The sequence below is a fragment of the Xyrauchen texanus genome, chromosome 10 (assembly GCF_025860055.1).
Source record: "Xyrauchen texanus isolate HMW12.3.18 chromosome 10, RBS_HiC_50CHRs, whole genome shotgun sequence".
NCBI lineage: Eukaryota > Metazoa > Chordata > Actinopteri > Cypriniformes > Catostomidae > Xyrauchen > Xyrauchen texanus.
The window spans coordinates 16,680,672-16,696,694 of NC_068285.1; the positions used below are offsets into that span (position 1 = coordinate 16,680,672).

General features: G+C 39.8%; 1 protein-coding gene across 2 annotated transcripts; it reads right to left on the reverse strand.

Moving 5' to 3' along the window:
* Positions 1–380: 380 nt before the first annotated feature.
* On the reverse strand, positions 381–15,224 carry LOC127650503 (uncharacterized). 2 transcript variants are annotated; one of them, XM_052135953.1, is made up of 3 exons: positions 14,837–15,224; positions 14,450–14,539; positions 381–8,244 (listed from the first exon to the last, which is right to left on the reverse strand). In XM_052135953.1, the coding sequence occupies exon 3, from the start codon at positions 7,459–7,461 to the stop codon at positions 2,938–2,940; it is 4,524 nt and encodes a 1,507-aa protein (XP_051991913.1). In that variant the 5' UTR covers positions 7,462–8,244; positions 14,450–14,539; positions 14,837–15,224; the 3' UTR covers positions 381–2,937. The 2 variants fall into 2 exon arrangements, with proteins under 2 accessions (XP_051991913.1, XP_051991914.1); XM_052135954.1 differs by having other exon boundaries at positions 14,791–15,224.
* Positions 15,225–16,023: the final 799 nt, after the last annotated feature.

Sequence of the window (16,023 nt, forward strand, 5' to 3'; positions counted from 1 at the left end):
GTGGATAGAAACGCCTTGTTGATGAGAGAGGTCAACAGAGAATGGTCAGACTGGTTTGAACTGAAAAAGCCAACGGAAACTCGGATAACTGCTCTGTACTGTGTTGAGAAGAATATCATATCAGAATGCTATTATGAGATGTGGGTTGGTGCTGTTTTGACAGCACGAGGGGAACCTACACAATATTAGGCAGGTGGTTTTAATGTTGTTGCTGATTGTGTGTGTATATATATATATATATATATATATATATATATATATATATATATATATATATATATATAAGCATTGCTTAATGCATGGACTTAAATCAAAGCAAAATAAACTCAAATGAAACAATTACATGTAACTTTTATTTATAGATAATTATTTACCTTGTTTCTAACAGCATGTAAAGCAACCTCTGACTTCACTGGCATTTGTAGGGTTCCCGCACTTTTAGACTAATTAATTTGCATGCATTTTCAATTACCTTTCCAGTCATTCAAGATTATTGGACAAGGATTTTTAAATGTCATTTTATAGAGTTTGGCTGGTGGGTTTCAATGGTAAAGTATGCCATGTAGAGATTTGAATGAACTGATTTAATCTATTATTCAGTGTACAAATGTCTCCAATAAGACCTGACTTATGTTTCACATTGGTTTGCAAGCAAGCTGTACTATACACAAGCACTCACAAAGAGCAATATGTAGTTTTAGAAGCAGGGCAAAACTAGAAAAAATTTACATTCCATATAGAAATTTATGTGATGATTTGACTAATTTCTATTACATTTCAGGTCTAGAAAATCTCACATTTAATACAACATTCAAATTTTTTTAATTCCCTGATATTTTTAGGTTTTCCATGAAAGCGGGACCATGTATATGGCCATTTTTTGTATAAATCTGATTGTGAGAGGAAAAACTGCCATCACTAAACCTGAGAGTTAACAGTTGGCTACAGTTACTTAAAATCTAAAAATCCCCTCTATAATACGGATACAAAATTAGTGAGACAAATTTAAGCAATATATATATATAACTCTGATAAAAATAAATAAGTAAAATAAAAAAACGTACGACAGAACCACTACAATTATCTGAATGGTTAATCTTTTAAGACTGAGCACAGCAAGCCTTGCAAGGCAAGTCGATTAATCTCCTCACCACCGCAAACTACAGGACACTACTGCCATCTAGAGGGCATTGTTTGCAGGTTCATGTTCATTTTAATTAAAGTCATGTGAGATTATGCTCTGTATTAATCTCATTAAACTTTCGCTTGGAGACACTGCAGAGAAACTAAGCGAACAGACGGTTGTGTTCCTCTAACACACCAAACCAATGCACCAATAAGGGCATTCTTCCCTCCACCTCTAATAGTGTGTGGCACTGTAGAGGGCATGTGCCAACACGTGAGCTGTAAACAGCCCCATCCCTCAGAACAATGCACCATGGCACCAGGTGTGTAACACCTGGCCATATCCTCTCACTTTAAGTTTATAAATCATTTAACCTACATGCCATAAAAAAACAATGAACCTAATCTGCTTATCATCAAGAGGTTGAGCTCCACTTCTCAAATATTCAGGGGGACAAAAAAAAAAAAAAAACATTCAACCTTTACAAATACTCCAAAAAACTGTATAACATTGTCTATCTTTTATTTGCTTTCTGAGGTACTCAACACTTCTGTTGGCTCAGAAAAAGAAAACAGTTGTTTAGTATTTATATTTTGTATTTGTTTATGGAGAAGAAAACTTTGGGACAGTAGAGCTAAGTAATGTATTGAGAATGAATACAATAGTGTTGGGAAAGCTGGGCTAAACTGTGGTTTGGGTTAAACCGATCAAAAGGGCAGGGAACAAAAATCACACTGATACATATATTCCCCAAATCTTACAATGACAGACCCTACGCCACATACCCACCCACCCCTAAAATAGAAAAAAATATTAAAAAAGAACTTATACTTTGAATAATAAAAAAAGAAAGAACACAACCGTTACATAATAAAATATAATACGCATTGTACAGTACAGACTGGCTGTTCCTCTCTCCTTCTGGCCAATCTCGCAACCAACGACATTAACACTTGCCATAGAAACACCTGCAAATGTTCATTACATATGTCATTAAAAAAAATTATAATAATAATAATAATAATAATTGTGACGTTAAAAACAGGAACATGGCATTATCAACATTCTGTCCCGTCCACATCAGCGCTGCAGAATATTTTGCAAGTTTTGACAGTTTTACTGTAGCGAGTCCTGATGAATAATCTTTGAGACAGTTAAAATGAACATTGTGTCTATCGATAAAAGTTGTTTTTAGGGTATACACACACACTATGTACTTTATTCTGCATCCCAACCAGTAATGTTCAGTTTCAGGTCAAACATTTGCATTTTAATTTAAAGACGGCAAAAGGGGGGAAAACAAAACATGACACCACATGGAACAAAAAGCTACGTAAAACTGAAAGTAAACAAAGGCTATACCATTAAACTCTTGAGTACTGGGGGGAAACTAGTTTAGAGAATAGATTGTTACTGTTCAGATTAGTTCACTTTCACTGGTATGCATCCATCATTGCAGCACAAATAAAGTTACGAAAATACATAGTGAATGCATTTATAGGAGGATAGAGATGCTACCATTACAACCAAAGGTGCTACCAAAAACCAGTTTAATATTCTAGAATAATCTTCCCCTTTGGAGAAACAGTGTTAGAGATCCATGCCTATAATGGATGGTTCTTTAGGTACAGGCTTGTTTTTGTTAACCGAGTCTTTTACTCTGAGGCACTCCCTTGGTTAAAATCAGACCACACATTTTAGGAGTCGAATATGCGGTAATTTCATAACAGTCCTCTATGCCTACTTTCACGTTAACATTTCTTCCAAAACATCTGTTTCGTGGACTTTTATTCTTTTAGATGTCCATTTATTTAGTGCCTGTACCCTGTCACAACTGTTGATCTTTCAATCTGGTCCTCTACCCTCTGAATATTAGTCCCCTTTATTGAAATGTTGCTTCCTCTACTAACACACCGACAAGTAAATCGGTGGCGCTGCAGGAGGGTGCCATTCCAAAAGCGTGAGGGACATCGAGAGCAAGAGAAAGCTCCTTGAGAGAGGTGGTAGGCCCGATGACGAAGAGCTGACACTAGCCTTCTACAACGCTTTCCACAAACTATGCAGCATAGGCGAGCCTGACGGCCATGTTTTCTTGGTGGATGCCTGGTTACGCGGTGAACTGAAAGAGTTACACGGCTTGTAAACGAGGTGAATGGACAGACGGGACAAGAGTATGACTTTAAGGGGACTATGAGAGACCTCAGGCCTCTAAACCTAAAGTGCCCGACACGCCACATTCCTCCACCTAAATTTATACCAAGCCCTTCTCCAGTAAACTTGGCCCACTTTAGCTGAGCTAGCCACTTCTTCCTTTTTCGCTGCTGCTGAAGCCTGCATTTCTTCCTTTTTAAATATATGTGCCTTCTGGCAATTTCATGTGCACTGAATCCACTGATTAACTGCGCACCACTGGCAAATTTATATTTTTTCTTTTTTTTCTTCTTCTTCCGCTGGGTGGCATCTCCTGGGGCCTGAGGGCTTTGTTGTAGAAGTTGGGACTGCATGGGGAAAGGGTGTGGTTGCTGCTGGTGTTGAGAGTGCTGGGGTGGTGAAATGTGGATATGAGGTGGAGTGGAATGAAGGGTGTTACTTATACCCCCTGAATAAATTAACTGCCCCTTTCCGCTTGTTGGCTGTTGAAGCTGGAGGGGACCCATAGAGGGGTTTGAGTAGTGCAGAGGTTGGGGGTGTGAAGAGAGATTTGAACTGTGATGTCCTGACTCAGGAGTGTAGAAGAGTGGGGAATAACCAGCAGGCTGAGGATGCTGTGTGTGAGCAATGGTTGAGTGGGGCTGTTGTACTACATGACTTCCACTTTCAGGCGTTATATGAAGGAGAGCATTGGCTGCAGCCTCACTCTCTGAGACAGATGAGGCAGTTCCAATAGACTCACTTCCTGTTGGCTGTGTTGTTGGTCCAGTACGGGCCAAACCATGTTGAGATAATCTATGTCTGGTCAGGCTATTGGAGTAAGAAAAAGCCTTACCGCACACTTCACATGAGAAAAGTTTCTCCCCACCATGTTCATGAATGGCTTGGTGATGGGCAGTCAGGTGAAAATGATGGCGGAATGATTTCCAACAAATCTCACATGTGTATAGCTTAGGTGGGGGTTGGTTGCTTGTGCTAGCATTAGACTCTTCAACTTTATCCTGAGGATATGAGTAATAAGCGCCAGAGTTGGTTTGATTGCCATCTTGATTACCGGGTGCCCCTTGATTTGCAGAAGGTTTGCTTTTACTTCGCCTCGGCTTAAAATCTCCTCTTAGATGCAGCTTTTCATGCCTTTTCAGACTCTGTGCATATCCAAAATCTTTTCCACAGAGGGTGCATTTGTAGTTCTTCTCCCCCGAGTGAACAGTCTGATGTTTAGTTAGGTGAAAAGGTTCTCGAAAGTCTTTTCCACAGATGTCACAATGAAATGGCTTTTCCCCTGTATGCACACGTTCATGTCGACGAAGGGTCTCGCGCCTGCTAAATCCCCTTCCACAAACAGTGCATAAATAAGGCCTTTCTGAGCCATCTCCACCAGCACCACTCTGATTGTTTCTCCGACGTTTCACTCCTTCTCCTGGAGCCCCACCAGGTCTGGGCTCTCTTTTTTGTCTGGGCTTCCGTGGCCGCTTGGGTTTGGCATTAGGATTGGCATTTTGTGAATTAGGCTGCTGTTGGGTTGGGTGAGATAAAGGTATCATTGATCCACTTAGACATTCTTCATTCCCAACATTTCCTGCAGATGTAGAGGAAGAGGCACCCATGGATCCAAAGCCAAGCCCTCCTAACAGACCCCCAATTATATCCCTTCTTTCCTCTCGTCCCCCGTTATTGTTCATCTCAGCAGGCAAGACAGAGGCAGCAGCAGCAGCAGCAATGGCAGACATGGCACTACTGGTGACTTCATCTTCAGAGTCATCCAAAAGAGAGGAGAGAGGAAGATGAGCTTGTTGTTGGTGATGGTGCTGCTGATTTTGAGGGTGTGGATGAAGTGTTGGGGCTAAAGGGGCTTTTCTGAGGGCTGGACTTGACAAGCTGTTGTTACAGGGGTCTCCAGAGTAGGATGAAGGGTTACCCTGTTGGCGACGGTAGTCATCGACCCTGTATGATGTTTGGTAAGGATCTCTTGAATACTCAGGATTATACTTCTCAGGATTATATTTCTCTTCAGTTTTGCACACAGGATTTTGAGTACCGCTTCTTCCTTGTGAATACAGACTCTCACAGGTCATACCTGCTCTGCCATCCTCATTTTTGCAAAATACCAGTTCTTTGCCATCACTCATTTGTCCACTTGGGAAATCACTTTCAACCTTGCCCTCTACTGAACTTAATGAACTACCATCACTGCTTCTTGATCTCCTCCCTGGCTTGCCACAGCTACCAGAGGCAGCATGGTTAAGCAAAGAAGTGCTCTCTATAAAACAACGGCCACATGCTGGGCAGCGGTAGGGCTTTTCTTCATGAATTTTTTCATGTCGTGTTAGAGACTCTCTACGGTTGAATGAACGCTCACAGACAGAGCAGGCATATGGGCGAGCTCCAGAGTGGATGATACCGTGCTGAAGTAGGTGTCCTCTCTTCTTGAAACCTTTTCCACATTCATTACAACAGTAAGACTTATCTGGACTTGAACAAGCAGAAGACATTGGGTCTGGATTCTGCTCATGCTGGTGGTGAGCATTTTGAGAAATTCCATCCTGTGTTGAGTGGGGAAGCTCTGACGAATGCTGATGACTAGGATTTGTGTTTGTGCTGCTTCTACCATTACCATCTTCATGGCAGCGTATGTGTCGCCGAAGGCTTGGAAGATAGGAAAAAGACTTGCCACACTCTCCACAATGAAAGAGAGCTTCTTGCTCAGGCTGTGTGATATTAGGAGTCATTGATTGCTGGCTTTCAGGTTTAGGGTTCTGAGAAATATTTGATACCAGCACAGAGGCAGAGTTTGAGGATGGGGCAGAGGAAGAAGAGGAGGAGACAGTTGAAGAAGAGGAGGATGGTGTTGGTGATGAGAGGATGGAGGAGGGGTCACCACCAAGACCCCTCATACCAACCCCTCCACCTCCTCCCACAAGACCAGAGGACCCATCATGACCATGTGCCCCAGAGCTGCCATGGCAGTTAGCACCACTAGTACTGCTGTTACTGCTACCATCTGTCTTTCTCTGGGGCAGGTAGCCAGCCATGGCTTTCTTTCTCCTGCTGCCACTACCTCCACTTCCTCCAGCCCCAGAGCCACTATCTCCTTTCCCCTCATCCTTTGGTACAGAGAGATGGAGTGGGAGTGGCAAAGGAAGGCCTGCTTCTTGATGCATTAGGGAAGCCAGCTGATTAGAGGAAAGCACAGGGATGCCTTGAAAATCAAAACCACCAAGAGGAGATGGTTGGGGGGCAGGGTGAAGAGAGTGGTGTGGATGGGCATGGCTGTGTGGGTGAGATAATGCATGAGGTGGCAGCTGCTGCTGCTGCTGTTGCTGGGGCTGGGGGGCTGGATGGCCATGGGTGTGAGAAGGATGAAGGGCAGGAGGTGGAGCAAGACCTGTATTTGAATCTGCAAGACCAAGATGATTATGGGGACCCTGCTGGACTAGAAACTGTTCCAAACTGGCATTTGTGGGCACTCCAGAAAAAAGGTATTGGTTTGCAGCAAGCATGCAACTGAACTGCTGGTGTAAACTCCTTGCATCTGACTGAGCTCCAACTAATCCAGCCACTGAGCTGCTACTGCTGGAGGGATTATTAGAAGTGGTGGTTGAACTCGAAGGAGAGGGTGAGGAGGACGATGGTCCAGGAGATGGCTGAGGAACAGAGAGGACAGGGTGCAAGGGTGGTGGAGGTGGAGCAGATGTTACAACTCCAGTACTGCCCCCTGCAAAATCAAAACGCCCCATTCCTGAGTGAAGCTGCTCCTGGGCTAGAGCTGCCTCAGCTGGGTGAAATGTGCGTAAGAACTGTGGATAGCCAGAGGCAGAACTGCCACTCCCACTGCTGCTGCTGCTCATCTTGCTGGATTTACGTGTGCTTTGTGAGGATGAGGACTGAGTTTGTTGTGGAAGAGGTGGAGGGGGTGCACTCATTTTGGCAAATATGGATGATGAATCAGCAAATGCATTACTTCTAGATCCTTGAAGTGAGCCAAGTCCAAGCCCAGACAGGAGTCCACCTGAGGCCTCGCTCTGTTGTTGCTGCTGCTGTTGAAGCTGCTGCTGGTGGTGCTGAAGCTGGACTTGTTGTTGGTGCTGCAGTTGTCTTTCCAGCCCCAGTCCTTTGAACTGGTGAGCCTGGTGTCCACTGAGCATTTCTAAAATGTCCATAGGGTACTTTCCAAACTGGAACATCTCCCTCTCACTGTTGAGGGATTATATTTCTTCCCTGCTCCCTTGTTACTGCAGCAAAGTGGACAATGCTACTTAATGTGATATATGTGCAGAGAAACGTGGTGCTACGGCCACTAACAGTTTTTAAAAGAAACGCTGTGTGAGAGTAATTTGTCTGATGTTGTGACTGTCCATCCCAGATAAACAGTGTTCTGGATATAGTAGTAGGCCACTTATGTGTGTTAAATCTCTGGAAGTCTTGGATTAAATAATAATCTATAAATAAGTGACATTAAAAAACAAAACAAAACGTGGTTCACAATGTCATGTAATAAACATAGGTCTGTGTTAGTAAATCTAGTTAAAAGAAAAATGTGTCAACTAATACTATTTCAAACTTGCTTTGCAAAATGTGTCTATCACTAAAAAGCAATTCATTTAGTGTTGAAAGCCACTTAAAATTGAAGAAGTGATGAGGGAATGTCTTTGTTTTTTGATATTCGTGTATTTCTTTGACAAGTTCCGTTAGAAATGGTCCCAATTTGCGTTTTTCTCAAAACTGTCCATTTAAATCGAACCAACTTTTTTTGATGAGCAACCAACTTCTTTTCAATCATTTGAATCAGAGTGAAACAGCGGAAAGGCCAGATTGTCCACAGGGCATATCCAACCTCTTTATCTTCTTAGCTGGAAGACAAGAAACACAGCACAGTAGTATGACCACTTTCTTGCTCCTGACTGTGTCGTCCTGTCGGTCGTTGTCTTCCTCCTGTCCGGTCGTGGCCAGTCCAAATCTTTAAAAAGCTGAGGTGAGAAATAATATAAGCCTTTGAATCGAAGCATGAATATTTCAAAACAACAACAAAGCATGGTACAATCAAGTCATGAGAAGCAATCTCTTGCAACTGAAAAACGAAATTTAGCAAAGTCATAGCATATTATTCAATTCCATCATAACCCTAATGAACAATCTCGTTTAAGCAAAGTAAACTCCTAGTAAAATGAGTAGATTAAGAGTAGATCATAAAAACTAAGAAACCAGTCCATCCATTACCCAAACCATAAATGTTTTAGGCTACTAATAAAAAATGTTAGGGCTTAAAGGAATAGTTCGCCCAAAAATTAGAATTCTCTCATCATTTACACATCCTCATGCCATCCCAGATGTGTATTACTGCCTTTCTTCAGCAGAACACAAATTAAGATTTTTGGAAGAATATTTCAGCTTTGTAGATCCATAAAATGCAAGTGAATGGGTGCCAAATTTTTTAAGCTCCAAAAAGCACATATGGCCATCCTAAATGTAATCCATACAACTCCAGTGGATTAATTAATGTCTTCTGAAGTGAAACGCTAGGTGTAAGGAATAGATAAATATTTAAAAAAAATTTTTTTTTAGTAAAATGTTTGCTTCCGGCCAGCTCATTGATGAGGTTGAAGTTAAAACTGCCTCTCCCATGACTTAAGCATTAAAGCCTCCTCTGCAAAGATATTCATATGTACTTACCTATTATGGCTATATTGTGCTGTCTGGAGTTTCAAAAATTTGGCACCCATTCACTTGCATTTTATGGGCCAACAGAAAAAGTCTTCCAAGTTTGTTTGGTTTGTGTTCTGCTGAAAAAAGGCAGCCATACACATCTGGGATGGCGAGAAAATAAGAGAATTTACATTTTTGGGTAAACTATTCCTTTAACAATCATGATGGTCAGTTGACTGAACTTCTGCATTATCACTAAATCCTACGTTTAACGTTCAAGTGTTTTTAAGCCTTGCAAACTTAAACATTTTGTTTTCTCTGTTGTATTTTAAGCTGTTTTTGCCAAATCTAATGTTTTAACTAGTCACCAAGGTAACATTATCTAGACGGCTAACATGAGGTATTGAAATTGTATACATACAAGACATAATTGTAGCTTTATCATTTCCAGCTATCACTGCAAATTTGAAAACCCATTTTTAATTACTTTGTAAAGAATCTTGACACTGGTACATATTAAATACACTATTGAGAATTAAAAGCACTTTTTTGTGCTGGGGACAGTGAAAATGTTGGCAGGGCCATTACTAAAACTACTGGCTAGGCAGGATTTTTTTCTTGCTCAACCAGTCAGGCTCGATTTTTACTTGCCTGCCATCATTTTCACTGGCCCCACCAAACAATTATACATTTTATTTTAAACAACATATTTTTCTTATATATATATATATATATATATATATGCCAGATTTACAAATATATACATGTATCATTAAATGTTTCCTATACATAAAATTATAATAAATTGCAATAACAGCTGGGTGTCGCTTTCCTTTTCTGCATATTGCGGCGCCGTTTTGTGGCCCGTTCTGCATAACACAGATGCTCGGACCACCGGAAAAAGTCCTGGCTCTCCCGATGGTCAGTCCGCCCCTGGCTATGAATGTAGCACATGGAGGATTTATCGATACACACTTTTGCTGGGAAATGATGGCATACGATGCAAAACACCACTGAAAATGACACTTTTAATACTATCAGAAATCATTCATGCCATTTACACAATACCTCCATGTTAGGCAGCTCAATAACTTTACCTTGGTGACAAGTTTAAATCACAATGATATTTAATACATCTTAAAAAAAAAAAGTTTGCAAGACATAACATGTACAAATCATGCAATGAAAACACAGAATTGGCCCGACTGAGCCAGTAATGGTTCCATGAACTGATCCAAACTCTCTCACACTGGCCCGAAGCCATCCTTTATGTGAAGCCCTGCCATGTATGTTTTTTCAGCATGATTTGAGAATGTTATAAGAAGCATTTTGTGAAAAGAAATCCAACCTTTTGTTCAAAAGAGTTATTGGTCAATGTCCCAAGTTTACTTATTTGATCAGTGACTCTGATTTATTCTCTGATTTATTCTGATTTATTGTCTTTTTCATGTCATAACTTTTGCTTTCGTTGTTTCAAAATCTAGGTCACTAATTAATGTAGGCAATAGGGCTGAACAGGTAATCAAAATAAAATCGTATTTGCAATATGACATGGTGCGATTTTTAAACTGCAAAGGGCTGCAATATAATTAAAAAGTCTGCTAGCTTTAAAGTTTATGTGCCATGTGCTGTCCTGTCTGTATTATGTGTATTATTAGTGTTTTCAGAGCAGTTCTGTGCATCAAAACTCCATCTTGTGCTCAGATAACAGATGTGTTTAGTATTGTTTGCTTTAATGACATGCCAGGTGTGCTCATTTCATTACTATTATTGGTCTATCTTGATAACAGACCAAAAGGGAAAGAGAAGAGACAGAAACAACAAAATAACTTTATTTCCTCTCTTCTGCAGGCGCGAGCTGTTTGACTGACAAGGCTGCATGTGCGCTTAATGCATGTGTTCCCGAGAGCGCTCGTGATAATGCGGATATGCACCTAAACGGCCAAATAAACTACTTGGCAAGGTACTAAAGACAGTCAATTATGTAAGGTGGATGTAAACTGTGGGACAAAAAAGCTGATTTGTATCAAAATGTGCTTTATTGACTTTGCTTTAAAAATTGTATACATTTATTAAAACATGAAAAACAAATTGCACTTTAAACAATAAAATAACGAAGTGATAAAAAAAAATCATATTTAACCACATTCCCAAATCCAAACATTTACCCTCTCCAACGGCACCATTTGCCATCATGCAATGACAGCAGGTGGAAAATTACTAATAGCCTACAGATTAAGAACTAAAGACAATAATAATTTTTTATTAAAAAATATATAATTATTAATCATGATTAGTCTGACTTTTGAAATGTTATTGATTTATTTATTTTTATTGCTGGGCTGCAAGATTAGGACAACAAAAATAATACTGTTGACACAGTTTTGATATTTTTTTCTTAAATAATTTTTTTTAATACATTAAACAGCAGCTCTCATGTTGAAGGTGTTAAAACTACAAATAAATAAATGATTCTTTTTGACCAAAATTAAGATGTGTTTTGCCAATGCTTTACTTCCAATTTAAGGGTTTTCACATTATCTTTAGACACCGCCTATTATAAAAATTAGCAACAATTTGCAACTTTGGCTGACTGATAATTTCTGCTTGCTAGCTCACTAATATTGCAGACGATTATGCTAACTTAACCGTGAGAGGCAGAAATCGTGGTTGCGATAAAAAAAGGATTAATTGTACAGCCCTATCTGAGATGATCGAAGATAATTTGCAGCATTCTCATAGATGATATTATACTTGCAAACAGATTTCAGACAAATGAAATAAAAAGAGTGAAATCTCTTTAAAGTCGCTTGTTCCACATTACAGGCTCATGCTGCACGCCTCTGAAAAAACAGTGAATCAGACACGAGCATTGATGGCTTTTCTTTTGTCTGTTCTTAAAAATATAATAAAGGGTTTTTCTTCAAGCGTGTGTCTTTGTGACAAACAGCACTTCTTGTCATGTGTCACTCCGAGACATGTTACAGGTCGCCTGCCTTTTGCAGGAAGAAGGGCAAAATTACACACGAATGAAATACATTTGGATGACGAGCTTGCGAATTGGGTCCAGCCTTGTCACAATTTGCGGGTGGGTGCTGTTTAATATATTTGGCAATGGTTTTGCCATGGTTTTGCCATTTCCCAATATTGTCGATCATCGTCTGCCAATGAGTGTCACAATCTGCATCGGGATCTTTGAGAGACATCGCCCAGCCCTAGTAAGAACCCTCTAAGAGTAGCCCAAGTCTTTTTATTGGCTGTAGAAAATGTGCAAAACATTACCAAATTTTGGTAAAAAGGAATCACCGACTCATTTTTGGTTTATCGTATCACAGTTCATATCGCAATAGTAGTAGTAGACTTTTTGTCCAAATTGGGCAGCACTAGTAAGCAAATTTGTGACACTATGTTAAATCATGTTTTGTACATAAGGTCAGAGATTTATTTGCGTCCATTGGAACTCTTTGAAACATTCTCAAATAATGTGAATATTACATGGATCATAAGGTTTTAATCTACTTCAAACAACTTTGAGGCCATGCCAGCTCACGTTGTCATTAATACAAAAGGGGGAAATAATAAATAAGCCTAAAAAGAAATTCTGAAATAAATGTCAGAATTTCACTCAAATTGTTATGCTAATAATATAATTTAAAATAAAAATAATAGTCTTAAATAATAAAAAGTGCAAAATAGGGGCTTTTTAACCCAAAAAATGTAATATCCTCATCATTTACTCACCCTCATGCCCTACCAGACGTACAGCTCTGGACAAAAAATGAAGAGTCCACTGCAAAATTATCACTTTCTCTGGATTTTACTGTGTTTGAGTAAAATCGACATTTTTGTTTTATTATATAAATACTGACAACATTTCTCCCAAATTCCAAATAAAAATATTATTATTTGAAGCATTTATTTGCAGAAAATGATAACTGGTCAAAATAACAAATAAGATGGTGTTTTCAGACCTCGAAATGTTCATATTCATTTGTAAACAACACAAAAATAATGCTTTAACTAAGAAAGAGTTGAGAAATCAATATTTGGTGGATTAATCCTGTTTTTCAATCACAGCTTTCATGCACCCTGTCATGCTCTCTACCAGTCTTTCACATTACTGTTGGGTGACTTTTTGCCACTCCTGGAGCAAACATTCAAGCAGCTCAGCTTGATGTCTTGTGGCCATCCATCTTCCTCTCGATCACATTCCAGAGGTTTTCAATGGGGTTCAGGTCTGAAGATTGGGCTGGCCATAACAGGGTCTTGATCTGGTGCTCATCCACACCTTGATTGATCTGGTGTGTAGCATGGAGAATTGTCCTGCTGGAAAAACCAATCCTCAGAGTTGAGGAACATTGTCAGAGCAGAAGGATGTAAGTTTTCTTCCAGGAAAACCTTGTACGTGGCTTGATTCATGCATCCTTCATAAAGATGAATCTGCCCGATTCCAGCATTGCTGAAGCACCACCGATGATCTCATCACCGATCCTCCACCAAATTTCACAGTGGGTGCGAGACACTGTGGCTTGTAGGCCTATCCAGGTCTCCGTCTAACCATTAGACGACCAGGTGGATTATAGGTGATGATCTGGGGGTGCTTCAGCACTGGTAGAGAGCATGCCAAGACACATGAAAGCTGTGATTGAAAATCAGGCTTAATCCACCAAATATTAATTTCTGAACTCTTCTCAAGTTAAAACATTAATATTGTGTTCTTTAAAAATTAATATGAACTTGTTTTCTTTGTATTATATGAGGTCTGAAAATACTGCATCTTTTTTGTTTTTTTGGCCAGTTGTCATTTTCTGCAAATAAATGCTCCAAATGACAATATTTTTATTTGGATCTTGGGAGAAATGTTATCAGTACTTTATAGAATAAAACTAAAATGTACATTTTACTCAAACACTTACCTATAAATAGTAAATCCAGAGAAACTTAAAATTTTGCAGTAGTATCTTAATTTTTTTCCAGAACAAACAAAGCTCAAAGACTAAAAGACTGCAGTGATTAAATCTGTCTTAATATAAATCCAACAAATATTGAAGTAATTTTTTACTTAAATATGTCCACTTTGACTTTCACTTCTTGTGATTCACATTCTTAATGAATATCGAATATTATAGTAAAAAAACTACTTAAATATTGATCTGTTTCTCACTCGCATCTATAATATAGCTTAAGATATGGATTTAACCACTAGGGATTGCTTTTATGCTGCCTTTATTTGCTTTTCTGAGCTTCAAAGTTCTGGCCACCATCTATGTGTTCAGCAGAAGAAAGAAAGTCATCTATATCTAGGATGGCATGTGGATGAGTACATTTATTTTTTTGTGTGCACTATCCCTTTAATATTATACCTGCCATAAGTAAAAATTAAATCAAATAGGGCTGAGCAAAAACATTTTATTACAACAACACTAGGTTATATCATTATTTAGTGGGTGCAAACGTCAGCAACGCATACACTTGACTATGCATTAGAGGTATTATGAAGATCAATTTTATAAATGCGATTACACTTACCAGTGACTTAACAGCTTGTAAAGGTGTTGATGGTTCTCCGAGAAGACTGTGAAGGGGAAGAGCCGGAATCACTTTTTCAATCACATCCCTCTATGGGAGACCAGAAAGTTTCGAAATAAAAATTTTAGCAAAATGAGACACGTTTAATATTTGAACAACTTTGCAACAGTATTCACTGTTTTTATTTAAATGCATGCATGCTACTTGCTGCGTAGGGGCAAAGACATGTCGAAAAGACCGAAACATAAACAAGAAAGTGACTGTGAGTGCAGACAGTCCGTCAGATGCATTTTGACTATAAGCTCACTAGCCTCTTAGCAAGCTAAATAAAGACGTCGTACCCTTTTACACCACAACAGAGAGCATTCAAAGGCTATGCAGTCACACCTGCTCGTGAACGAAGAAAGTCCTCTAGGAGAGTAAAGCGTGAAAATAACTTATGCGAAAAGGGCGCCGAAAGCGTAGATGTGCACAAAGGCGGTTTCCGATTTCAGGTTAGCAGGTCGTTTTTCCTCATCCCGTGGAAAAACACTCTCGCAGGCCTCTCCATCGCTCTCGATCCGTTAAACAAACTCCGATTTCCGCTTACTGCGCGAGCTAATGTTCAAGCTCGCGCGACGTAGTTCTCGTCACAGGATTTCAACCTAAACTGTCCTTACAGTCCGTTTTCCTCGTATTTTTGAACGGATAAGGGTCGGCCAAATTTTTTCCGCCCCGTGTCAATTTTTGGTGCCCCCGTCTTCCTTCGGGTACTTCTGTTCCCCTCACAGTGGTCGTTTCCGGGCAGCGATACAAGTTCCGGGTGGTGTTGCACAGTGAAGCGTCCGACATTACTGGGCTAATCCCATTGAAATCAGTGTGTGATCAATTGAAAGTATAGAAAAGCCTTCTTTTGCACTAATTCAAGGCTTTATTCCATTTTGCACTGTAGTTTACTGAGGTAGGCTGGAATAAAAACAACATGTCATTTTTGTAAAACACCCCGAGAAGCTATACGTAGCCTTTATTGTACTGGTTAGCTCGCGCTAAAAGAAAAACAAACGGCGCGTGGGGATTGTAAATATGGCATTGCTTTATGACGTAGTAATTGCACATTACATGACTTTTCAGCTCTCTCACGCCTGGTGACTGTTACAAAATAACCGTTCAGAACAGCTGTCCCGCACATATGCCGGGACAAGTAATTAGTACAATTATGTTTCCTTGCGAGAACACGACAGATGGAGGGTGCAGTCCAGCACATGAATGTATTTTTGGAGAGTACGCAGGGCACAGCACCTCTCTGAAGCCATTTTGCTAACATGCCGTCGTCTCTCTCCCCCACCCCTACCCGAACATAAGGTCCTCGCCCACCCTGCCCCTCAAAATGGCGAGTGCCGATGATGCCTCGTCCATCCCACAGGAACCCTGAAGAACATGAGGTTAATGCAAATGTACTATATTAAATGACGTTGGTTATTTAAAACAATAAATAGAGTATAGCAAAAAGTATAATAATACACAAAATTATTTGAAGCTTAAATATAAGTATTATTTGACGTTTAAACCAAATGAGGAGAAAAACGCTAGGACAT